This window comes from Lynx rufus, unplaced genomic scaffold, assembly GCF_022079265.1.
Source record: "Lynx rufus isolate CCGP_SWC_20201006 ecotype Redwood Valley unplaced genomic scaffold, mLynRuf1.p SCAF_7, whole genome shotgun sequence".
NCBI classification, from domain to species: domain Eukaryota; kingdom Metazoa; phylum Chordata; class Mammalia; order Carnivora; family Felidae; genus Lynx; species Lynx rufus.
The window spans coordinates 120,761,832-120,789,608 of record NW_025814889.1 but is presented as its reverse complement, the minus strand read 5'-3'; the positions used below and the strand labels follow the sequence as shown (position 1 = coordinate 120,789,608).

General features: G+C 36.0%; 1 protein-coding gene across 1 annotated transcript; it reads right to left on the bottom strand.

Annotated features, from left to right (window-relative positions):
* Positions 1–30: 30 nt before the first annotated feature.
* On the bottom strand, positions 31–27,694 carry ACTR6 (actin related protein 6). Its single transcript, XM_047066904.1, has 11 exons — positions 27,602–27,694; positions 25,675–25,792; positions 25,122–25,190; positions 23,357–23,480; positions 21,776–21,911; positions 21,628–21,684; positions 13,707–13,805; positions 13,534–13,612; positions 6,267–6,438; positions 4,245–4,383; positions 31–736 (listed from the first exon to the last, which is right to left on the bottom strand). Exons 1-11 carry the CDS (start codon positions 27,667–27,669, stop codon positions 607–609), a joined length of 1,191 nt encoding a protein of 396 aa, XP_046922860.1. The 5' UTR covers positions 27,670–27,694; the 3' UTR covers positions 31–606.
* Between the last annotated feature and the right edge of the window lie 83 nt (positions 27,695–27,777).

Genomic DNA, 27,777 nt, shown 5'->3' with positions numbered 1-27,777 from the left:
GAGTGAAATAATACATTTCTGCCAACATAATACTGATCAAAAAACACTTTAATACATTGGCTTTAGTTTCCACCCTTTCCAATTTATTCTAAATAAAAACCAAATGTTAAACACAAATAAGATTAGTCTTCCCAACTTTAGTATGTATGAATAAAAATGGCAATTTTTATATAAACTACTCAGTTCTAAAAGAGAAATCATATCAGCCAGAAAACATTTTAGCCAATCCCTCCCTATTCATAGTAACACAAAACAGCTTTCCAAGGAAAACTGACCAGTGAGACAGTTATGTTTGCGCTCTCGGCTATAAAGAATTAAATTCAAAATGCATTTACTCTTCTAATGAAAGATAACCTAGTCTCAGGAATAGTGTAAGCACTGTTATGGTAGTCTAACTCTTAAATGAAAATATGAGCTGAGATACAGTTTACTGTAATAACTTAGCTAAGCAACCTTTGAAAATTAGCTGAGGATCAAAGTATTCACATAAGTTTAAGATCTAATCTTAGGATGAAAGGTAACACAGATCCTTAACCTACTTTAAAAAGAACACTGAAATTAAACCTTTCGATCACAGCCATTCAAAACTTTAATTCAGAATGTTTCTTAAATATCAAATTTCTCTTCACAGACGCTATGTCCATTTTCTTCATAATCTTCTCTTGTTACTACCATATCTTCAAAATCATCATTCTCTGATATCAATTTTCCACCTTCCCAGGCATAAGTAATAGGGCTAAAAATAAAGTTAAAATAAATGAACCCAGATGATTTTACAGAACTGAAATGCAGAAAACATTCATTAGTGGCTAAAACGTGGCAATCTCTACCCAACCTGATTTAACAGAAAACAAAGTGTAAAAATAAAGCATACGCTTCATAGGAATAAGGCAAACTATTAAAGAAAAGAACCTTGGTCACTAGTACAACTAAGTGGTTTCTTTCTTTTTTTTTTTTTTTTTAACTTGTACCCTGAATTTATGGACCCTCTCTACTTCTAAAAAAACAAGATTATAAGCAAAAGATCAAAAATGCATAAAAGTTTGAAAAACACTGTCATAACTGAATCTAAATTCTGTAGGTGGCAAAGATATGTCACCTCACTAATTTGCACAGCAACCCATGAAACAACATATTATAACATTTTACAGATTTGGAAAATGAGGCTCAGAGAGGTTTTCAGTGCTTTCAGTGCTTTTGCTGCTATGCTTTCTTCTAATAAATGAAACATTTAGGAAACACAGCGCATGATACACAGTTACATGGTAGGACAAAGACCTTAAGTAAAATTGGGACATATAAAACATCCAGTTTGGTTTGTGAGTTCAAGCCCAGCGTCAGGCTCTGTGCTGACAGCTCAGAGCCTAGAGCCTGCTTCAGATTCTGTCTCCCTCTCTCTGCCCAATCTCCTCCACCCTCCCTCCCACTTGTTCTCTGTCTCTCTCTGTCTGTCAAAAATGAATAAACATTTAAAAAAATTTAAATAAGGGGCGCCTGGGTGGCGCAGTCGGTTAAGCGTCCGACTTCAGCCAGGTCACGATCTCGCGGTCTGTGAGTTCGAGCCCCGCGTCAGGCTTTGGGCTGATGGCTCAGAGCCTGCAGCCTGTTTCCGATTCTGTGTCTCCCTCTCTCTCTGCCCCTCCCCCGTTCATGCTCTGTCTCTCTCTGTCCCAAAAAAAATAAATAAATAAATAAATAAAATTTAAATAAATAAATAAATAAATAAATAAATAAATAAATAAAACATCCAGTTTGGTTTTATTTCTAACCAAGGTTATATACCTTATGTTATGACTCAATTCTGTTTCTAATGTTCCTCTCCCCCAATTCAGTTTAAAATCTGAAAAATGGTGAAAAGCTAATAAATGTTTTCCTTATTGTATTCCATACATGTAACATTTATATATGTATATGTAAAACAGATATGCAATAAAGACTTGATGAATGAAAGAATGAAAACTCTTTCTGTGGATCCCTTGGCATGTAATGTGTGATGACTTCCATTTAAAATGCAGGATAAAAAACATGTGGGGCAAACAAAACAAAACAAAATAAAAGTGTGGGAAATAAAGAGACATAGTGGAAAAAATAATAATAAAATAAATAAACAGGATGAAAATCCAGTATGCAAAGTATATGGACATTATGCTGATAATCATTACAATATCCAGCAATTGTTTACTCTTTAATCTGATAGCGATAAATTAAGTGAGCAGACAAGGGCCTTCTAGTAACTGCTATTGATTTAGAAAAATTCTATTTTCCTTTAAAACGAGACTCTAAAATTAAGTCTGGATGGCTCAGTTGGCTAAGTATCCAACTTTGGCTCAGGTCATGATCTCACAGTTCATGAGTTTGAGCCCTGTGTCAGGCTCTGTGCTGACAGCTTAGAGCCTGGAGCCCGCTTCTGATTCTATGTCTCCCTCTCTCTCTGCCCCTCCCCTGCTCACACTCTGTCTCTATCTGTCTCTCAAAAAATAAACATTAAAAAAATTTTTTTTTAATTAAGAGTCAGGTATATGGGGTCTTATTTCTAACTCTGCCACTTAAGACTGGGACAGTGGGGAGGGGGCGTTATTTAGACATATATTTGGTAAGAGACATGTATTTGCTCCTGACTCAAGATAAAGAGAACTAGGTTTTAGCCTGGCCACTGCTATTAACTTCCTGTAAAGCCTCTGCCAAATCACGAGCCCTTATTTCTTTATTTACAAAGTAAAAACATTGAACAGGAGGACTTATAAGCCTTTTTTTTTAATGTTTTTTATCTTTGAGATAAAGAGATGGAGTGGGGAAAGGGCAGAGAAAAAGGGGGACAGAGGATCCAAAGTGGCCTCTGCAGAGAGCCACAGCAGAGAGCCTGATGCGGGGCTCAAACTCACGAACCACAATATCATGAACTGAGCTGAAGTTGGATGCTCAACTAGTGCCACTCAGGCACCCCTATAAGCTTTCTTAAGGTTCTAAAATTATACCTTATTTTTTTTCTCCACAAAAGTGGAGAAAACACTTTATGAGAAAGTGTTTTTCTCATAAAACAGGATAGTGGGTAGATATAAAAGATTTCTGAATCCAAAAAAAAAAAAAAGACCACTGTGGCATGTCGGTGACTCCAGTCGGTTAAGTCTCCAACTTCTGATTTCAGCTCAGGTCATGACTTCCCAGTATGTGAGTTCCAACCCTTCATTGGGCTCCACACTGACCATGCGCTGACAGTACAGAGCCTGCCTGGGATTCTTTCTCTCTTCCTCTCTCTCTGCCCCTCCTGCATGCTCTATCTCAAAATAAACTTTAAAAAAAAAAAAGGCTACTTAAACATAAAAGTTTACTAAAATACAGGTATCCCGTTTTTCAAAAGTTTGCATTACGCCACTTCACTTTTACAAGAGACTACATTAGTACCTCGTTTTGCTAACTGAAAAGGATTTTTGCTTTTCCAAATAAAGGCAAAAAGCAAAACAGCATTCAGCATTCATTTTGCAGCGAGCCATTACAGAGGCGGCACACACCTAAGCAGCAAGAGTGGCACCGCTAAGCTTCTCCCCAGGAGCTACACACGGCATCTCAGCATTGAGCTGCGATAGCTGTGAACTGCGTCTGTGAGCATCTATGTGTTACCTCCATTTATTTTGCATATCCGTTAGCAAGATGTGTCCCAAGGTATCAGAAAAGCCTAAGAGAAATTATTCTTTGGGTCTGCAAATGCTCAAAATTTTTCTATATAAGTTAATAGTAATTGCTTCTTCATTTTAGGCCATTTGACTTAGAAAAGGTTTCAAAGGAATGTTCTACTTTTGGATAGCAGGGGAAACCATTTTTAACAATGGTTTCCAAAACAACTTACAAATTGACATAATTTATCTTCATGGTTAGTTCTTACATTTCTATTATTCTTGATAGAAACTGTCAAGAAATGACGCATCTTAGATAAAAAAATCAGATTATAACCTGATTGCTTTGCCGGTAAAAATCTCTTAGGAATGAGGATTGATTTACTATATGGATACTATCTTATATTAATTGAGCACCCATTATGTACCAACCATTATGGCTGGCACTTTACATACTTCATCCCATTTAGTCCACTGAAATGTCAGGTTTATTGATTCAATTTTTGAGAAAGGGAAAATGAGGATTCCAAAAGTGAAATAAACCTGCCAGAACCAGGCTTAAACTCAAGTCTGCCTATTGACCATTTTACCTACAAAATGACTTCCATGTTTTATCTATCAGCCAACACTTACTTTTCAGGCAGCACAACTGAAACATCATAATCTGTTGGAGTGAGACATCGAACTTCTGAGTAAACCCGATCTCTAAATCCCGGGAAAAGGGAATTTCCTCCTGTCAAAACAATGTTCTTAAAAAAATGCGGCTGCATTTCTTTAAGGGGGGGGGGGAAGAAGAAGAAAAAAAGGCATCAGAAAATCTGTTTACTTATCTTTCTGGAAAGACGAATATAAGGGTTTAAGTAAAAGCCATCAGTTATAGTAACTGGTTTGGAAACTATATACTTTTTTAATAACCATAAGAATTATTTATAATATTTCATAATGAGGTTAAAATTTACAGAAATTGACACATCAAACAGAATGAAATATGACCTCACAGATCTTTAAAAGAAAGGCTAAGGTGAAGGAGGTGAACTACTAACTACTTGTTACATACACATATAAGCTACACATAAATGGGTAACATTCTAGAAGCAGACAGTTGATAATTATACTTCTTCCCTAAAATAGAGGAGGTCTTTCCGTAAGTTGAGATTGTAAGCTAGTGTAAGGCTAACATGGAGGGCCTTCAAGACATTTTAACTTGGAAGCCCAAATTTCCATGTTATCTCATTGAGACAGACATAATTATTTACATTTGATAGTGAAAAATACCCATAATCCATAATAATAAAGCATCTTTTGTTCTACACTCATTAAAGTTACATACTGGCAAACATTAAGTGCCACATTGTTAGCTGGTATTAAAAGTCTACTAAGCATCATGGGGAAATCTATGAGGAGTCAATTAATAAATACCAGCCACCATACCCAAAGCTTCTGTTCACAAAACAGGGGCAGAGTTCCCTTATATTGACACTGAGCCTCATGACATTAAAGCAGTATGGTATAAAATGCTGTATACCAATAACTGCAACCTTGTATAAAATGTGAAATTAATGAGACAACACAGAAACAGTTGTGAAATAATTATACTAAGGTGATAGCATTATGTGATTTTCTTCTCTCTCTCTCTTTTTTTTTTTAAATGGGAGGAAAGGACATTGCAAGTGCTAGATTTGTTCCAATCTAGGAAGACACTTGGAAGATATAAAAGTACTCTCTAAAACTCTAGAAAATTATGTAGGTGAAGCTTGCTTCAGGAGAACTCACACATCACTGAAAAGCACCATACTTCAGCTTCATTAAAGTTAACTTCCTGTAGGGATGCCTGGGTGGCTCAGTAGGTTAAGCATCTGACTCTTGATTTCAGCTCAGGTTATTATCTCACAGCTCGTGAGTTCGAGTCCCATGTTGTGCTCTGCACTGACAGCGTGGAGCTTTCTTGGGATTCTCTCACTACCTCTCTCTCTGCCTCTGCCCCCGCTCTCTCTCTAATAAATAAATAAACACTAAAAAAAGTTAACTTCCTGTATATTATTCCAAATAAAACTAGAAGAATCCAATCCCATCAATAGCTAGAAACTATAGCTTTGTTAAATTATAAATTTTGATTCTCTGTAAATAAATATGAGTTAAATTAAAACTTTTCTAAAATGGACATGGCAACTTAATAGTCATGGAGAGATTAATTTCTTCAAGGTTTTTTTTTTAATGTTTACTTTTGAGAGAGAGAGACAGAGTGCAAGTGGGGGAGGGACAGAGAGCAAAGGAGATGCAGAATCTAAAGCAGGCTCTAGGCTCTGAGCTGTCAGCATGGAACCTGATGCAGGGCTCAGACCCACGGACCGGACCGTGAGATCATGACCTGAGCCAAAGTCGGTCGCTTAACCAACTGAGCCACTGAGGCACCCCTAATTTCTTCAAGTTTAAATAGACCATAATAACATTCCCTGTATCAAATTTCTAATCTAGGACCAATAAAGTAAGAATTATTCAAGTGCACTATGGAATTTGGAAATCTATGCAAATAAAACAGACTTTGCATTTGCCCAAAATTACTTAGAAAGTTCAGATGATTTCTCTATGGCTCACAGAGCTTACGATTTTTTTTAGAAATATCATTACGTCTCAATACTTTAATTATTCATGTACCTTCAGGTAAGTTCTGAATTGAATAGACAATAGCTTCTGGAATACCCATTTCTTGAATGCCTATATCAGAAGGATTAAAGAGTATTTCTGGAACAGCAAATCTCTCATTGGCCAGACGAAGAATTTGTTCCCCAGATTTATATTTTCCACTTAACACCATCTCTTCCCTTGGCTTAAAGAAAAATAAGATAAAAAAGTTTAAGCTACATTTTCTAGTTCATATGACTAATAACATTTAGTAACATGCTATTTTAACATATTAATCATATTCTTGGAAGTTTCAGGATTCTCAAAAGTTAGAAAAATGTGGCCTTCTCTGTTGCCTAATCTACACGAAGAAATAACTGCTGACTCTACTGTAGCTGTTCCCCAAAAGATGATCTGGCTAAATTATTCCACACATTTTAAAACAGAAAGAAATAAAAGGAGAAAAGAGGAGAGGGGACCTTATATCCTACCTATAATAATAGACCAATTTCAGTTTCTAGAGAACAAAGAAGATACTCTAAAAAACATTTACTAAGTCTAGAGGTGCCTGGGTGGCTCAGTCAGTTGAGTGTTGGACTCTTGATTTTGGCTCAGGTCATGATCTCATGGTTAATGGGATCAAGCTCCGCATCAGTCTCTGCACTGATGGCATGGAGCCTGCTTGGGATTCTCTCTCTCCCTCTTTCTCTGCCGCTCCCTCACTTATGCTGTTTCTGTCAAAATAAATAAACATTTGAAAAAACATTTTCTGGAGCGTCTGGGTGGCTCAGTCGGTTGGGAGTCCGACTTCAGCTCAGGCCGTGATCTCACGGTTCATGGGTTCGAGCCCCATGTCAGGCTCTGTGCTGACAGCTCGGAGCCTAGAACCTGCTTCAGATTCTGTGTCTCCCTCTTTCTCTGCTCCTCCCCCACTTGTTCTCTCTCTCTCTCTCTCAAAAATAAATAAACACTTAAAAAAATTTTTTAAATCACTTACTGTCTTATGTTTCTATCACTACCTACCTTGACTCTCTTTTATTTATTTATTTATTTATTTATTTATTTATTTATTTATTTATTTATTTATTTTTAAGTAAGCTCTATGCTCAACATGACATTTGAACTCAGGACCCTGAGATGGAGTTGTATGTTCTACCAACTGAGCCAGCAAGGAGCCTCTACTCTCCTATTTCACATGTTTATTGGACCTTGTGGCTCTGTTCAGTAGGATTTCTCCCTTCCCTTGTATAAAAAAAATTAAATATTTAAATTTATTTATTCAATCTTCAAAAATAAATTTTGAAATCCATGGACTTTATCAATGAAATTTTCTTGTTATTTACTGCTGAGATGTGTTCCTGAAGAAACTAGAAAAAAATAATCTTTTTTTTTTTTTTTTTTAAATAATCTTCTACCACATTCTATACCATTAAAATAATGGTCCTTTCCAATTTTACTAAGAATCATCAGCTTGGGCACCTGGGTGGCACAGTTGGTTAAGCATATGATTTTGGCTCAGGTCATGATCTCACAGTTCATGAGTTTGAGCCCTGTTGACAGCTCGGAGCCCGGAGCCTGCTTCAGATTCTGTGTCTCCTCTCTCTCTGCCCCTCTCCTTCTCTTTCTCTCCCTCTCTCTCAAAAAATAAACATTAAAAAAAAATTTTTTTTTTAGTATCATCAGTTCTTCTAGATTCAGTTATAGACATTCATTTGCAATTATATATGCAATTTTCCTCCTGGAACAGAGTATAACCCAATCCTTTATATAAGTATAAAATACCTCAAATATATAAAAATATTAATAATTACTAAAGACTAGGGGACCTGGGTGGCTCAGTTGGTTAAGCATCTGACTTTGGCTCGGGTCATGACCTCCTGATTCATGAGTTTGAGCCCCGCAACAGGTGCTGTGCTGACAGCTCAGAGCCTGGAGCCTGCTTCGGATTCTGTATCTCCCTCACTCTCTGTCCTTCCCCTACTCGTGCTCTGTCTCTTTCTTTCTCAAAACTAAATAAACGTTAAAAAAATTACTAAAGACTAATGTATTTAAAGAACATTATACATCCTTTAATATAATCAGTACATACAATATATTCCTTCCACTACATTGCCGCTCTTAACCTGGATATAATTCTAAATTCTATCATTGGAAATTCCAAGCTCAAAACATTATTCTTAAATAAGAATATCCAAAATTACGTAATTTTCATAATACTCTAGGTAGAACAAGGAAAACTGCAAACCACTTTTAACCCAATAAACTACTATTACAGTAGCAAAAGAAAAAAGTGTTATTCCTTCATAGTATTCTTCCTTCTCAGGCAGAAATAAAAAATATTTCCTATAAATTTATTAACTTATAAATTCACTTAAAAGTGATATTGGCTTGGGTTTAAAGGATATAACTCATTTTTTCAACACTCAAAATAATCTGGAACGGATGTAAACTTGGGAGAAATTCAAGTGACAAAACATTAGAGATTATGTAGTCCATTACCAAGATTTTACTAAAGAGGATCATGGGACTATCCCCGGATCAAATATCTAAACTAGGGGAAAGAGCCAGAACTAGATAGCCTTGTTGACTGTTGGCTCTAAAGCCATTAATCATTAATACGTAATCTGGAACTACAAGTAGTTTCTGTTTTAAGAGTACAACTCCAAAAAGATTTTTTAGGACATAGACAAATGAAGGAATTTAGAAGAGTTGCTATTTTAGTCAATGTAGGCCATGATTACCACACAGTCTCATAAATTTTGTTCCACTATTGTAAAAGAAATGATCAGTTTAAATTATAATGGCTCTGCACAAGGTGTTACCATAATCATTATGAACCTGATTTTCTCAACTTAAGTCCATTTTACTTTATTAGGCATCCTCTTTCTGATAAGAAAATTGCAATTTGTATCAGTTGTAATCAGTAAAAATATCACAGAGCCTATTACTGTTATTGTTACTATCATTAAGTACTAGAAAATGGAGGTTGTACCTTTTTCCAAGCACTCAAAAATACTTTTTTCTTTATTTTTCTTTATTTTATTTTTTATTTTTAAAATTTTTTTTTTATGTTGATTCATTTTTGAAAGACAGAGACACAGCACAAACAGGGGTGGGGCAGAGAGAGAGGGGGACACAAAATCTGAAACAGGCTCCAGGCTCTGAGCTGTCAGCACAGAGCCCGACGCAGGGCTCAAACTCACAAACCCCGAGATCATGACCTGGGCCGAAGTCGGATGCTCAACCGACTGAGCCACCCAGCACCCCTCTTTTTTTTTTTTCTTGTAGAGAGAGGAAGCATGAGAGCAGGAGCAGGCAGAGGGGCAGAGAAACAGGGAATCCCAAGCAGGCTCAATGCCCAGTGTGGAGCCAGGTGTGGGGCTCGATCACACAACACTGGGATCATGACCTGAGCTTAAGTCAGGAGTCAGACATTAAACAGACTGAGCCACCCCAGCACCCCTAAATATATTCTTGAATAGTTTTAACAATATTCTGAGTATAAGAGCTCTCAAATAATTATAATTTTTTCATTTCATGTAGTTATTATTTTTCTAATTTCATAAACATATAAAAGCAAATAAATAAAAAATTAAAAAATATAAACATATATCAGCTCTCATCAAAGTTGTTACATATCAGGCAAAAATGAAGTTAACCAAGTACTAAACTCAATACACTTTAGAATTAATTCTAACACATATGAAATAAAACTGTTTCTAAATCTTAAAATTATTGGAGTGCCTAGTGGTTAAATAAAAAAAATAAAAAATAAATCTTAAAATTATTAAGAGATACATATACATAATTTTTTTGTTTGTATTTTGTTATTTTTAGGTCTTTTTTTCCAAATATGCACATGATTTAACATGTACAGGTCGCCTCTGAACATCAGTTTGAACTGCATGGGTTCACTTATATGTAGATTTTTTTTTTACAGTACATTACTGTAAATGTATTTTCTCTTCTTTATGATTTTCTTAATAACTTTTTCTTTTTTCTAGCTTACTTTATTATAAGAATGTAGTATATAATGCATACAGCATACAAAATATGTGTTAATCAACTTTATGTTATCAGTAAGGCTTCTAGTCATCAGTAGGCAAGTAGTAGTTAAGTTTTTTGGGGGAAAGGGGATGGGTCAAGGTATATGCAGATTTCAACTGCATGGGGGCAGGGGGGTGTCAGCTGTTCAAGGGTCAACTATATTGTGAATAAATTACAAATTTTAACATTGACAAAGTAAAGATTAAACCATTATTTTTGAAGTAAAAATTCAATGTAACATTCTATCATCTAGCAAAAGTTGAGGCCAACTGACTCTGTCTACTCAACTGATATTAAAGTCCACAGGTTAAAAAGGAGTCTATAGCCTATGACCAGATATTGTTCACAAAACCAAAGGCCAATAAAAGAGCTGCAGGGATGCCTGGGTGGCTCAGTCATTTAAGCATCTGACTCTTGATTTTCGCTCAGGTCATGATCTCATGGCTCCTGAGCTCGAGCCCCACATCGGACTCCTTGCTGACAGTGCAGAGCCTGCTTGGGATTCTCTCTCTCTCTCTCTCTCTCTCTCTCTCTCTCTCTCTCTCTCCTTCTCCCTCTGCCCCTCCCCTGTGCTCACTCTCTCTCTCTCAAAATAAATAAACTTAAAAAAAAAAAGAGCTGCAAACAATATTATGTACCTTCTGCCTTTTTTCTCCAAAGACAATGAGTAAAACAATGGTCAATTCAAGGAATAACATCTCTATTGGCTAACTATATAAGATGCAGGTTTGAGTAAACAGGGCTTAAAATCTGGCAAGGAGAAAATCGGTGGCATTTAGCAGATAATGTCTTGTAAACTGATAGGGTGTCATTTGCAGGGCAGGAGAGAATACATTTTAAAAAAGAAAAAAATTTATAGACTTAGTTGATGGTACAATTATCTGGAAGAGATTTTTGTAAGATGAAGTTATCAAACTTAAGCACTAAGCATTTCCAGGGACAGGAACTAAGAACATGGATATAGATTATTTTTCAAGTGCCCTGGGTGATTCCAACAATCAGTCAGGTTTGGAGAAATTGGGAATCACTGAGTCTTTACTCAGGGTCCATCCCTGCAGAAATATAGATGACTTTACTACCATTAACTCTACAAAGTGCTTTAAATTATCCGTAAGGTGCTTTATATAACTGGAGTATTTTATTTTTTTTTTTTTTTTTTTTGAAGTTTATTGACAAATTGGTTTCCATACAACACCCAGTGCTCATCCCAAAAGGTGCCCTCCTCAATACCCATCACCCACCCGCCCCTCCCTCCCACCCCCCATCAACCCTCAGTTTGTTCTCAGTTTTTAACAGTCTCTTATGCTTTGGCTCTCTCCCACTCTAACGTCTTTTTTTTTTTTTTTCTCCCTTCCCCTCCCCCATGGGTTCCTGTTGAGTTTCTCAGGATCCACATAAGAGTGAAACCATATGGTATCTGTCTTTCTCTGTATGGCTTATTTCACTTAGCATCACACTCTCCTATAACTGGAGTATTTTAATGAGTAATAATATATGAAGATGGTGTTGTCTATATATTTGCAGTTTTCATTGTCTTGTAAATAAAGTACAACTTGGGCTTCCAGTTCACGAACAAGCAACCTGATCTCATAATTTGTTCCAACACCCACTTCTAAAAGCCAACCTACGACCTTCCACAAGGATCTGTTTCTAAGAACATTACAGGATGACTTCAATTTTATGAGGCTTTGGGTAGTCTTCTCAGAATTCTGACTTGTATTTCACTTCAATAGTATGGTAAAAAAAAATATATATATATATATATATATATTTAATTTTAGGCATATAAAAAAGTATAAATAATTTAAAGAAGTATAAAACCCATGTATTCATGAATTAGTTTGATACTTTATACATTATCACTCCCCCCTTTTTTTTTAAGTTTATTTATTTATAGAGAGACAGAACGAGCAGGGGAGGGGAAGAGAGGAGACCCTAAGCAGGTTATGCACTGTCAGCGCAGAGCCCAATGTGGGGTTCAAACTCACGAACTGCAGGTCATGACCTGAGCCAAAACCAAGAGTCAGAGGCTTAACCGACTGAGCCACCCAGGAGCCGCCCTCCCCCACCCCCTGTCTTTTAAATTTTTTTTTTTATCACTCCCCTTTTTAATTTGGTGTTATCATTCCAGTTTTATACTTTTAATTCACACTTATGTATTCTTTTTTTTAAATGTTTATTCATTTTTGAGAGAGACAGAAAGACAGAGCATGAGTAGGGGAGGGGCAGAGAGAGAGGGAGACACAGAATCCAAAGCAAACTCCAGGCTCTGAGTTGTCAGCACAGAGCCAGATGCGGGGCTAGAAACCCACCAGTCGTGAGATCATGACCTGAGCCAAAGTTGAACACTCAACTGACTGAACCATCCAGGCACCCCAATACTTATATATTCTTAAACAACATAAATTATTATTCCACACAGCCTGAAACTATATATATCCTCCTAAAACTTGCTTAAAGACATCATGTTTTAGACAGAAACATGTTTGTGAGATTTATCCATGATTATCATGTAGCGCTACTTCATTTTCACTATTGCTTATTTTATGAACATGTCAAAATTTATTTATTCTCCTCCATTAGCAGATATTTGGGCTTTTCCCTATCTTTCACTCTTTTAAAGTATACTGCAGTGAATGATACCATAAATGTTTCCTTGGAGAAATATGCTTACATTTCTGACCAAAGATTTTTAACTTCCCAACAGTCCTCCATCAAGCCAGCTAAAAGGGCAAACTTCACATTTACCCAAACATAGAACTGATAGTTTACCTGAACAGATCAAAGATAAGGAGAAATTATTTTGACATCCAAGATAAACTGCTGCTCAACACTTTGAAAGTGCACTGGATTTTGCCCTTTTCAACTACAATTTGATCATATCAGACCAAACAAGTAAAATTCAGTCATGTCTGCTATGTCAATAATTTTCACAACTGGAAAACAACCAAGCTCTAACTGGATTTAAACTAATTCTTAAGAAAATAGAAAAGGGTTAACCATAATATAGGTAATGATCCTATCTATCTCCAGATTTGTCCCTTGTGCTATCATTCAGCTGACAGTCCTTTTTCTAAATAACTTTAATGAGATATTTATTAATCACTTATACACTTGTGCCTGGAGAAAAGGCCACCAGGAAAGCAGTTAGTTATCAACAACTCTGTAAGACTCTACCAAACCCAACTAGATTTTTTCAAATCTGCCTGAGGTGGTCACTTCAAGAAATGTCATTGAGGATTTTTTAAATTACCTTACAAAAGCCCTTTTTAATTGTACTGAAGTCAGGCAAAACATAGTCTATCATTACTGTATTTTCTTCTCCTTTCAACCTGGAAAACGAAATAGAGATACGTGAAATAATTAACTATGTATAAAATTACCCAAGAATCAACTTTCTGATTCTTAGATTACTATTATACATACTTTGCAATATCCATATCTCTATAAAAATCCTGAGACACATAGCATACATCTTCTTTCACTTGATTAATCACATGCGTTTCATCCATAACATGTAGCTGCCTAAATGGAAATAAAAACAGTAAAATTTGAAATGGAAAAATGTAAGTCTAATTTATAATTACCACTTAAAATATTTTTTCTGGGACGCCTGGGTGGCTCAGTTGGTTAAGCGTCCAACTTCAGCTCAGGTCTCAAACTCTCGGTTTGTGAGTTTGAGCCATGCATCAGACTTTGTGCAACAGCTTGGAGCCTGGAGATGGTTTTGGATTCTGTGTCTCCCTCTCTCTCTGAGCCTCCTCTGCTTATGCTCTCTCTCTCTCAAAAATAAATAAAGATTAAAAAAAATTTTTTTAATAAAAAAAATAAAATATTTTTTCTGGAATTAAATCTTTGGGTAATTGATTTTTTAATATTAAATTTCTGAATGTGTAAGATATTTTCAACTTTATGGAATAATTATACTTCAATTGTATATAATCTCCACATTACCCCTCTGAGGGCACATATCAGTTCAATTTGCACAAAGAAATTGAAAATGAAGGCTTTAAGTATGGTAAGGCTTATCCAATTAGAGAGCAAACCTTTTCCTCTAACCATTCTGAATAGAATCTTGCTAAAATGACTTAATTCTTTACACTTTCTTTTCTGATTATAGCAGTATTGTGGGTTAGCACACAGTACCTGGCACATAGTAGATGCCTAATAAATATCTGATGAGTGAATCCAAGAAAACACAGGCTTAATGAAGAAAACAAAGATGCTTTAAAAACCAAAACTGAAGACAACACAAACAAATGGAAAGATATTCCATGCTCATGGCTTAGAACAATAAATGTTATTAAAATGCCCACACTACCCAAAGCAATCTACAAATTCAATGTAATCTCTATCAAAATACCAAAGTATCTTTCAGAGAACCAGGACAAATAATCCTAAAATTTGTATGGAACAACAAAAGACACCAAAAAGCCAAAGCAATCTTGAAAAAGAACAAAGCTGGGGTGGTATCATAATCCCAGACTTCAAGATATGCAACAAGATAAACTACAAAGTTATAGTAATAAGAACAGCATGGTACTGGCAGAAAAACAGCCACATAGATCAATGGAAGAACATCGAGCCAAGAAATAAACCCATGTTTATATGGTCAATAAATCTACAACAAAGGAAGCAAGGATATATAATGGGGGAAAGATAGTCTCTTCATTTGGTGTTGGGAACACTGGAGAGATACATGCAAAAGAATGAACCTGGGCGACTTTCTTACTCTATACACAAAAACAAACTCAAGATAGATTATTAAAGACCTAAATGTGGGATCTGAAACCATAAAACTCCTTAAAGAAAACAAGCAGTAATATTTTGGACACTGGCTTCAGCAACATTTTTCTAGATATGTCTCCTCAGGCCAAGGAAACAAGCGAAACAAAAACTATTGGGAGTATACCAATATAAAAATCTTTCACACAGTGAAAGGAACCATTAACAAAATGAAAAGACAACCTACTGAATGGGAGAAGATATTTATAAATGATATATCTGAAATGATATATCTGATAAGGGATTAATATCCAAAATATATAAAGATATTTTATAGCTCAACACCAAAACAAACAAAGAAACAAACAAACAAATAATCTGAATAAAAATGGGAAGAGGACCTGGATAGACATTTTACCAAAGACAACATGTAGAGGCCACGAGACACATGAAAAGACACTCAACATCACTCTCATCAGGGAGATGCAAATCAAAACCACAGTGAGATATCACCTCACACCTGTCAAAATGGCTAGTATCAAAAAGACAAAAAATAACAGGTGTTGGCAACAATATAGAAAAAGAAAAACTCTCAAGCATTATTGGTGGGAATGTAAATTTGTACAGCCACTGTGGAAAATAGCATGGAGTGCTCAAAAAATTAAGAATAGAGGGGTACCTGGTTGGCTCAGTTGGTTAAGCATCTGGCTTGGGTTCAGGTCATGATCTCAGTTTGTGAGTTCAAGCCCCACATTAGGCTCTCTGCTGTCAGCCCAGAGCCCAATTTGGATCCTCTGTCTCCCTCTCTCTGTCCCTCCTTAACTCTCTCTCGCTCTCAAAAATAAACCTTTTTTTTTACAGTTAAAAACAGAAATATCATATGATCCACTAATTTACCCAAAGAAAACAAAAAGCCTAATTTGAAAAAATATATGCACCCCTTTTTTTGAAGCATTATTTATAATAGACAAAATATGGTAGCAACTTTAGTGCCAATTGATAAATGGATAAAGAAAATGTGACATACACCCACACCCACACCCACACACTGAAATACTAAGCTGTCATAAAAAAGAATGAAATCTTGCCATTTGTGACAACATGGATAAACTTAGATGATTTTATGCTAAATGAAATAAGTCAGATAAAGACAAATCATACATGATTTCACTCCTTTGTGGAATCTAAAGAACAAAACAAACAAAGCAAAAACTGACCTGTTAATACAGAGAACTGGTAGTTGCCAAAGGGGAGAAGGTGGGGGGATGGGCAAAACAGGTGAAGAGGTGTAGGAGGTACAGGCTTCCAGTTATGGAATAAGTCACGGACATGAAAGGTACAGCACAGAGAATATAGTCAACGGTAGTGGTGACAGATGGTAGTTACACTTATAGTAAGACAACATAGAGTTGTCAAATTACTATGTTGTACACCTGAAATCAATGTAACGTGTGAACTATGCCTCAACTAAAAAAATGCAAAAGAAAGAACAAAAATGTGAAGTTATTTCCTTTGAATATTTTTCTCTACACATATATACTACATTTACTTTTTTAGACTAAACATCATCTCACATTTTCTTATGCTATCATTCTTTAAAAATATGGTTATTTATGGTCCCATGATATTTATTAGAGCGATCTATGAATATGTACTTATTAGCATTCCTAGTGTTGGAAGTTTAGGTCAGAGAAGAAAGATACTTGTGTGTGTATAAACATGGACTTTGGTTTTGTTGTTGTTTTTTTTAAATAGGCTCTATGGCCAACTTGGGGCTTGAACTCATGACCCCAAGATCAAAAGTTGCATGCTCTACTGACTGAGCCAGCCAGGCACCCCAGACACTTTGGTTGAATCACAACTTAGCAACCAAGCTACTTGACCTCTCTGGGACTCAATCTCTTCAACTCTAGAGGGGTCATGATAATAAGATCACCAACAACACATCTGTGAGAAGTAAATGATTCTAATTATACGTAAGTATTTAGCATAATCCTTATACTTAATAAGTAAAAAACATTATTATTGCTTCCTTTTGCTTTTTGTTACCTTCATATACACCATGTTTTACCTTAAGACTCACTATTGCACCAATGAAAAGAAAAGATGGTAATTAAACTATGACAATTCTAAGGTATCAACAGCTGGAAGATCTGTCCCAACTAGAGATGTGGAAAAAGTATACCTCAAAATCGAAGCACTACAGGTATTTTTATCTATATCTCGGATTATCTCATTATTTATTCACACTCTAGAACACAGAATTTGAAATACTGTTAGTATCTTGGTATATTGCCAAACTGTTTACCAGAAAAGATATTTCAAGTTATGCTCTGATCAGCAGCTCTACTAGGAAGTACCATGAAAAAGAGGAACACTTGGGGTGCCTGGGTGGCTCAGTCGGTTAAGCATCTGACTTCAGCTCAGGTTGTGATCTTACAGTTCACGAGTTCGAGCCCTGCATCAGGCTTGTACTGACAGCTCAGAGCCTGGAGTCTGCTTCAGATTCTGTGTCTCCCTCTCTCTCTGACCCTCCCCTGCTCACACTCTGTCCCTCTCTCTCAAAAATAAACATTAAAAAATTTTTTTTCTAAAAGAAACAGAGGAACTCTTATTGTTAACCCATATATCCCAACCTCCTAAATAAATGCTCAATAAATATTTTAACTGAGTCTGTAGTTATTACAGATGTTTAACATTTTTTTATGTCTGAGAATTATCCATTTATATATTGTGACTGTATGTAACTCTAATGATTAACTGTGCTACTGAACATTTGTTTTCTGAGAATCATCTAGTAACCATTTCATACCAAGGTAATGCTTTTTTTATGGATCAATAAGAGCCCTTAATACATTAAAGATAACAATTTGGTGTCACATTTATTCCAAATTTCTCAGGTTTATGTTTGTATTTGTTTTCTTTACAAATGCTTGAAATTAGTGGTTTTCCAGACTAGAAGGGGACAAAGAGGGATGAGAATGTTGGTAATATTCTCCTTGAACTGTGTTCTGGTTACCTGGGTATATTGTTTTTAAAAATTCATTGGATTATACATTCCAGGCTTGTAAACTTTACTCTTTTAATTAAATATTTTCTTATTGTGGTTTTATTTTTATATTTAAGTCTTGAATCCATTTGAACTTTAGAATACGACGCAAAGGAAAATTTTTCTCCAAACAGCCAACTTTCCCTGTATCTTTTCTTAATCAATCTCCTCTTCAATGGTTTCTGATGCTTTCTTTTTTTCTTTCTTTTTTTTTTTTTAATTTTTTTTAATGTTTATTTATTTCTGAGACAGTGAGAGACAGAGCATGAACGGGGGAGGGTCAGAGAGAGGGAGGCACAGAATCCGAAACAGGTTCCAGGCTCTGAGCTGTCAGCACAGAGCCCGACACGGGGCTCGAACTCACGGACCGTGAGATCATGACCTGAGCCGAAGTTGGCCTCTCAACCGACTGAGCCACCCAGGCGCCCCCCTGGTGCTTTCTTTAGTATACCTTACTTTTTTTTTTTTTTAACACGTTTGATTCAGAATTAACTGTTTGGTCTCACTGGTCTCTCATTTAATTCTCATTCAAGTATCACTTTAATTATTACAATTTTAAAATGCTTTATCATCTACTAGAGAAAGTCTCCTTTCACCATTATTGTTTCTCATAACTGTTTATTTTTTACTTTTTTTTACATGTATTTATTTTTGAGAGACAGAGTGCAAGTAGGGAAGGGGCAGAGAGGAGACACAGAATCCGAAGCAGGCTCCAGGCTCTGAACTGTCAGCACAGAGCCCTATGTGGGGCTTGAACCCACAAACCGTGAGATCATGACCTGAGCTGAAGTCCGACGCTCAACCAACTGAGCCACTGAGGCTCATAACTGTTTCTAAGTATTTTTGCCACCTTGTTCTTTTCAAGCTGAACTTCAACAGCCTTCCTTTTTAAAATATATGAATTTTTTCCACTCAGCATGGAGAAATGATTAAGTGCACAGGCTCTGGACTCAGACTGTCTGGGTTTTGATTAACATCTTCATCTGCCTGAACTTTCTCTGCCTTTCCAATTTGCTGCTTCTAATCTGATGGGGATAGAGGAACTAAATATCCAAACCTTTTGAAACTGAGCCCAATTCTGTTTGGTTCTACAGTGAATAATATTCACATAATCTTAACACTGTAAATGCTACTTATGAGCCTTCCACTTTTAGAATTAATATATAAGCAAGGCAAGAAGAGTTAACTATAGTAAAAAGTAATATGTAAATATTATCTCACTAATTAAGAAGTGGTATAGTATTATGTTTAATGAAAAAAGTGACTCTATGAAGGTTACATACTATAGGATTCTGTTTCTTGAAACAACAAAACCACAGAAGTGGAAAACAAATTAGAGATTGCCAGGGGAGAGGGACACGGTGGCAAAGCAAATATAAAGGATTAGCAGCACACAGGAGTTCCTTCGGAGCGATGGAATAGTTCTGTATCTTGACTGTGGTGGTGTTTACATGAATCTATACATGGGATAAAGTTGCATGGAAATACACACACATGAATGCATGTAAAAAATGTTGAACACCTAACATTACCTGTAGTCTGGGTAACAATATTATACCAGTGTCAATGTCATCATTTTTATATTGTAATAGTTATATAAGATGTTACTAAGGGTACACAGAGCTCAATGTACTATTCTACAACTTCCTGGGTCTGTAATTATTTAAAAATAAAAAATTTTACAAATGTACTAGAGGGGCGCCTGGGTGGCTCAGTCAGTTGAGCCTCCGACTTCAGCTCAGGTCATGGTCTCGCAGGTTGAGTGGGTTTGGGCCACACAATGGGCTCTGTGCTGGCAGCTTGGAGACTGGAGCCTGCTTCAGATTCTGTGTCTCCCTCTCTCTCTACCCCTCCCTGTTTGTGCTCTGTCTCTCAAAGATAAATAAACATTTAAAAAAAATTAAAAAACAAAAACAAATGTACTAGAGCCGTGAGGGATGGCTAAGGGGAGTGGGTTTCTTTTGGGGGTAATAAAAACATTCTAAAAATGTTCTAATACACTACAACCCATTGAAAATGTACCCTTTAGGGGCGCCTGGGTGGCGCAGTCGGTTAAGCGTCCGACTTCAACCAGGTCACGATCTCGCGGTCTGTGAGTTCGAGCCCCGCGTCGGGCTCTGGGCTGATGGCTCGGAGCCTGGAGCCTGTTTCCGATTCTGTGTCTCCCTCTCTCTCTGCCCCTCCCCCGTTCATGCTCTGTCTCTCTCTGTCCCAAAAATAAATAAACGTTGAAAAAAAAAATTTTTTTTTAAATAATAAAATAAAAAAAGAAAATGTACCCTTTAAATGGGTGAACTGTATGGGATGTGAATTATCTCTCAGTAAAATTGTTTAAAAAACTGGGGCGCCTGGGTGGCTCAGTCGGTTAAGCGTCTGACTTTGGCCCAAGTCATGATCTCACAGTTCGTGTGTGAGTTCGAGTCCCACGTCAGGCTCTGTGCTGACAGCTTGGAGCCTGGAGCCCACTTCGGATTCTGTATCTCCCCCCCTCTCTCTCTCTGCCCCTCCCCAGCTGATGCTCGCACTCTGTCTCTGTCAAAAATAAACTTAAAAAAAATTTTTTTAAAATAAAAAAAATTGTTTAAAAAACTAATGGTATATTGACAGAATAAAGAAGGAAAATGTGGGAGGAAAGGTAGAAGGAAATGCAGATTCACTTATTTTCTCATATGACATAGAGGGGAACTGAGAGAAAGTGACAGTGTCATACAAGCCAAAGTTAATGTAGCAAGAAATTGAGATTTAAGAATCCTACTTACAAAACAAAACAAAAAAATTCCACTTACATTTTTAAACAAAATAAAATTTAAAATAATAGCATAAATAAAATTTAGGAGCAGGAGAAGAGTTGGATGTGGCTAAGTACACTAATTCCTCATCTTTTAACGATGGGCAGTCAACTAATACTGGTTAATCCACAAACAGAAATATCAATATATTATTAAGGCTCATAGAGACTAAAAATATAAAAAACACAGTTTAAAGATGATACTTTGTGTGGAATGGAATGGACGAGAGACAGGGGAGGTAGAGATTTATTTTCCTTTGAAACTCTTATTCCCTTAAATGCATTTTTAATTTGTTTTATAATGTATAACATTTACAGTTTTTATAACATTTATAGTTTTAAAATATTATAAACATATTAAACTCCCTAGAGTTTGGAGATACCCAAACTTTGGTGGACATTAGCATTTTATATGCTAGAAAGCTTTTCTTTCTTTTCTTCCTTCCTTCCTTCCTTCTTTCCTTCCTTCCTTCCTTCCTTCCTTTTTTTTTTTTAGTGAGCTCTACATCCAATGTGGAGCTTGAACTCCCAACCTAGAGATCAAGAGTTGTATGCTTCATCGACTGAGCCAGCCAGGCACCCTACTAGAAAACTTTTCAAGTTGAACATCATTTGTATTTATATTATATGATACAGTTTTTAAAGCAATAGTATACAACTGTTACCTGAAGTTACAACTAATGGTTAAAGAATTACTTTATTATGTTTTTAAAAATAATTTTAAATTACTTTAAAAAGTTCATCACCAGCAGCCAACCCACCCAAGGACTCAAGCTAAGTATTACCTGTAAGATATAATCTCCTTTAGATGATTGGTTAGGAGTTTTCCTCCCACATTTATCCTAAAAAGGGAGAATGCAAATTTGGTTCAGTTTATCACACCTTTCATTCAGTTTTATCCTATGAAAGACATGAAAATTAAGTACAACTCACCGAATAATTGCTTCTTTTTTCTTTTTACTTCTACAGTAAGGAACTATATGTGTAAAGGAATATCCACTATCTACAATGATACAGCATAATTCGGAAGGATTATCTCGAAAATACCTATGTGCACTGAGAGCACCAGCTATTAAAAAAAAGATAAAAAAACTGCATTAAATAAAAGTATAATTAATTTAAAGCAATAAAGAAAGGTAACAAATTAAGGCAAGCACAAAAACAAAAACTTTCTTTTATTTCTATATGCTAGCTTAAAACAATATCCACATGGGGCACCTGGGTGGCTCAGTCAGTTAAGCATCTGCCTTCAGCTCAGGTCATGATATCACGGTTCATAAGCTCAAGCCCTGCATCAGGCACTGTGATGCCAGCTCAGAGCCTGAAGTCTGCTTTGGATTCTGTGTCTCCATCTCTCTATGCCCCTCCCCCCCTCCCTTGTGTGTGTGTGTGTGTGTGTGCGCGCTCTCTCTCTCTCTCAAAAGTAAATAAACATTAAAAAAATTTTTAAAGATTGTGCTCTTAACCATTGTAGCATAGTATCGCTCATATAGACTCAACACCTGCAAGTTAAATATTTCAATACTTTCATTGTACAGTCCTGTAATGTAATTCTAGCTTTTAATAAACTTACTTCTAGATGGTATTTTCAGATTGTTTTTCCTCATATTGTCAGGCTAAGTAAGCTATTAACATTATTTCAATGAATGATAATAATAACAAACACATCAGTGACAGAAAAGATAACTACCACAGAGACAATAATCTTTTAGAAATTAAAAATATGTGGCTAGTGGAATCCCTAGCTGGCTTACTCAGTAGAGCATGGAATGCCTAACCTAGGGGTTGTGAGTCTGAACCCCACATTGGGCATAGAGATTACTTAAAAATATATATACATGTTGGGGAGCCTGCCTGGCTCAGTCAGTTAAGCCTCTGACTCTTGATTTTGGCTTAGGTCATAATCTCAAGGTTTGTGGGATCGAGCTCCACATCGGGGCTGTCAGTACTGAGCCTGTTTGGGATTCTCTCTCCCTCTCTCTCTGCCCCTCCCCTGCTCACATGCATCCACACTCTTTCTCTCTCAAAATAAATAAATAAACTTTAAAAAAAATGTTGCGGGGCTCCTGGGTGGCTCAGTCGGGTGAGCATCCAACTTCAGCTCAGGTCATGATTTCACAGTCTGTGAGTTCAAGCCCCATGTTGGGTTCTGTACTGACAGCTCAGAACCTGGAGCCTGCTTTGAATTCTGTCTCCCTCTCTCTCTGCCCCTCCCCCGCTCATGCTCTGTCTCTCTCTCTCTCTCTCTCTGTCAAAAATAAATAAACATTAAAAAAAATTTGTTTTTAAATATGTTGCTAGTAACTTCACTGGGGAGAAAATATTGTACTAGTAAAAAGATGAAGTAAAATAAGTCTGACTAGATAATCTCTAAGAGTCCATCTAATTTTTAAATCCCATATTTTATTTCCTCCAAATCTAAAAGAATGTCACCCAGTATTCTTGGATTTTGAATGTTCCTCTTTATTCATTCCATATTTCTGTAACTTAATTGCCATCAAAATTTTAACTCACCATTTACTCTTAAGACTGCTTGGAACTGATATTCTTCAAATAGGATTTCATTCATTGATTCTTGAATTGAAGTGAAGTTAAAATATGGTTCTGTGATAATAATATTGGTATCTAAAAAATCAACCTATGAGAGAAAAAAATCCCAGAAGTTTTATAACTTTGTAGTTATAAATACTTGTTTTACATATATAAACAAATGTATTAAATCCTCAAAATAATCATAGAAAACAAGTCTTATTACTATCTCCATTTAATCAGAGGGCAATCTGAGGTACAGAAGAGTTGAATAAGTTACCAAGCTTCATGGAACTAGTTAGGGACATAGCTAGGGTTTGAACCCAGAAAATTTGGTCACAAAATTCATGCACTTTATTATTTAATTTTAACTCTCTTAATGGTAGCATTAATAAAATGGAACTGTCAAATTGCTTGAAGATCATTATGTAAAAGTAATGAACAGTATAATTACAAGCATTAGGGATGTTATTTTGTTTTCAAAGTTAAAAGACCAGAAGCTTTAGGATATTTAATGTTTAGATAATTCTCTACCACACCCTTCAGAAGCATTAAAAACTGAATATTCACTCACTATTCCTAAAGTTACACTATAGATATTAAAAGCACAAAATTCTCACATAATATTCACAATTCAGATATGTGGACAAAAATATTTTACTGTGAAAATAAAAATGAGATAGTGAATTGATCTAATAGTAGACATGTGAAGTGAAATTTTAATCTTGAGTTTCACAGACCATCTCTTAACCTCCAATTCCACTTCAAAATGGAAATTCTATTCACTTGCACTTATTTTATTTTTAAAAAATCAAAGCTAATAACAGTATATGAAGTCACTTAAATATATACTAGAAATATGTTTAAAAGTTAAAGCTAGGCACCTCAATTCTCTTCAACTCCAATCCTTGACTTACTGTCTAGAATTAGTCCTTGACCTTTCCTCTCTATTCATACTGCCTTATCTTTCACCTGAAATCATACCACTGCCTTCCCAATGCCCTTTCTGCCTCCATTCTTTTCTCCTTCTGATCTGTCTTCCGTACTGCTAGCATAATTATCACCAGATATTTTCCTAATTCAGAAATCTGATCATCCTCCCCAAATGTATTACTCACCACAGAAGTCTTCTCTTCCATGGCTTGACAATGCGTATGAAATAATGTCCATACATTTGCAATCTTACCCCCTTCACCCCATCTTACAGTGTGTGCTGGTAAATGTTCAATAACCAGATTTCCGGAAAAAAAGAAAGCGCCCTGATTTGTAGAGCTTACCACAGTTATAAATATGGCCACAAAGACCGATTTCAAGCTATCCTGAAGTCACCAAACACTGAACACAGTTAGGAACAGATGCACGTAATCGGTTCTCATGAGCCAGTATGAGGAACTTCAGCACAGGACTATTCAGTAAAAACTCTGACTCTATTCACCTTCATACCATGCACTCTCCCCCTGTAGCATAATAATGCTCCCCCTGTAGCATAAATAATCTCAAGCATGTATTACTTTTCAGATACATGTATATTGTCACAGTATGCATAATCTTAAAAGTTAAAAATATGATTGTTATATACAATGAACATGTACAATAAGATTTATTTATGTCATATTAATGAGTGAACTAGCTTCATATCCTATCTTATTGGTTCTTTTATTAACATTAGTTAATACATCTTTGATGCTGTAACTTTTCATTTGAATAAGACATGGAAATAGAAATTTGAATACATACTCCAATTTGTTACCTGATACATTTCTTTTCCAAAAAGGTAATCCCAAACTTGTCTTTGAACATCCCAATTCACCAAGTAGCCCTAAAAAAATTCTTGTATAAATTATCACAAATATTTGAACATTTAAAAGTGACATTAATATATTACAAACCATTAATTTCTCTTTATGGTTACCTCCAAACCAATTATAATGGCATGTTTTTCTCCTTTTAAATATTCTAAAATTTACAAATTAACAATAAGCAAACATCAAAGATTCAAAAGACATATCAATATATGGAGATGCCACTCCATTCTTACTTTTATTTTAATGTGTTCATCTCATTTAACTTTAACATAAACAAGTAAAATTCAGTACCCACAATCAGCAACTAAGCCATGGTCATTTATTGCTAACAAGACAAGTTAATTTCAATTTTTGGATAATAAGACCTTATATAAATTTTGAATAACTTTTCTCTGAGATCTAAAAATATTTCCATACATACTAAATCTTAATTTTACATTTAAAAATTGTTTTTAAATTTAGGTTTAGATTGCTAGAAATGACATATAATTGAATTACCTTCTGAAAAGGAAGAATATAAAAGAGTCCAGAAGGGTCCTTTATTTCATCTATCTGGTTGGCGGTAAAAGTTTTAAGACGTGCCGTTTTTGACCTGAACTGACAGTTAGGAATTACCCTATTAACAAAGAAACAAATAATATAATTATTCCCTAAATACTTCCTAAAAATGCAATTACTTAACCACCCCACTGCAGGCAAAAAATATCCACAGTGTTTCTCATTCTGTCTTCAAATAATTTAAAAAAAATTTTTTTTAAGTTCTAATACATACCACATGCTACACTGGACCCTTTATCTTTCTCGAGTACTCTTGAAGAAACTCTTCTAGAAAGAAAAGAAAAGAAAAGAAAAGAAAAGAAAAGAAAAGAAAAGAGAAAAGAGAAAAGAAAAGAAAAGAAAAAATTCTTCTAAGTGGGTGCTGATCCTGCCACCACATAGATGACAGTCAGGGCTCAAGTAAAGTCATTCTGGCTTTAATGTGGAAATCTTAATACCACTCTGGTAAAAGATTTACAGATTCAAATTTCTAGCTATTAAAATTAAGTCACTAGGAAGTCAAAGATTTTCAATTAGCAAGATGTTATAAGGTACAGAAGTAGGAAGTAGTTTTAAACATGGTTGCTGCCCACCATAAGCTTACAATCTTGTTAGGAAGACAAACTAGAGTCCTATCAACCATACACAGGTGTACACATGTATGTGTGTGTGGAGAAAGAGGGGAACAGAGAGAGAGAGGGAATTGAGACAATTCTATGTCCCAATAGTATTGGGACAATACTATGCTGTCACTTTTCTATATGTTTAAATATTCTTTGAGGACATGATGTTTTATCTTTTTTTTTTCAACATTTATTTATTTTGGGGACAGAGAATGAACGGGGGAGGGGCAGAGAGAGAGGGAGACACAGAATCGGAAACAGGCTCCAGGCTCTGAGCCATCAGCCCAGAGCCTGACGCGGGGCTCGAACTCACGGACCGCGAGATCGTGACCTGGCTGAAGTCGGGTGCTTAACCGACTGCGCCACCCAGGCGCCCCGAGGACATGATTTTTTAAAACTGCATTGTAGTCAATCTTATGGTTGTATTATAATTGTAGTCAATTTTCTATTCTTAATTATTTAGCTTGCTTTCTTTTTTTTAACTACATACACAATGTCTAAAATATAGAGCATGCTGTATTTACTCTTATCAAACGCTTCCTATTTATTCCTTAGGTAACTGATAACAGAATTGCTGTGTCAAAGGATAAAAACAATCATACACATTGCAAAACATTTTCCAGACGACTGTTATCAATTTACATTCCTATGCGGTCTGATTGTCCTCTTAAAAAAAGAAAGGAAAGGAGAAAGGGGGGGAAATCCTCTGTAAACATGACATATTCTACATATATAACATAAATATTTTGATTGCCATTGTAGTAATTCTGTTAAATCGACTCTATCAATCAGGTCAGCCATTGAGCACTACGAAGGACTTAGGCACAAAGCCTTCAATGTTTCCAATTATTAAGGCCATTGTTTTTAAACTTTTTGGGGGTCACAGAACCCATCGAGAATCCGATAAAAGCCATAATTGCGTCCTCAAGAATATGCATACACACAAATGTCCACGATTCCTGAGGGTTCATGAATTTTGTGTATGCACCCCTCCTTCAGGAACCGCTTCTCTAGAAGCCTATTTTCCTGAGCTATTTCCTGTTATGAAAGGAAACACATGTCCCACTTCCGGGGCCGCGTAGCCTAAATTAACGCCAAAATCCCAGTTCAAAGCATCCCAGTCTCCCAACTCCAAACAGAGCATCCCTCTGGCTCAGGTTAGGGCCACGTAGGGGCATTTGCAATTTACTGTGATCCCAAAATGAAGCGTAGCATGTGAAACAATTAAGGGCCTGTCTTGTCCTAAGGAGCGAGAGAACACTTACGACACATTTTCATGGCTGTAACCGATTTTGGCATTATAGGCTCCGTTATCCAGCACTAAGGTTGTCATCTTAACGTGAACCAAACTGCACTCGCTTTCCTCTTCTGACACTTCCGTTCACTCTTTTTCCGGTACTCTATGGTTTGCATGGGCAGAGCGTAAGCGCGCTTCCGGTCT

Bases quoted from the DNA above. Each gene is read 5' to 3' on its own strand.
- ACTR6 (XM_047066904.1), bottom strand. From the start codon at position 27,669: ATGACAACCTTAGTGCTGGATAACGGAGCCTATAATGCCAAAATCGGT. The intron at 21,912-23,356 runs GTGAGTTAAAAT...TTTTTTTAATAG, and splicing joins AGCAGTCTTAAGAGTAAATG to CTGGTGCTCTCAGTGCACAT. The intron at 6,439-13,533 runs GTAATTTAAAAA...TTTTTCTTTAAG, and splicing joins TTAAAAAGGGCTTTTGTAAG to CCAAGGGAAGAGATGGTGTT.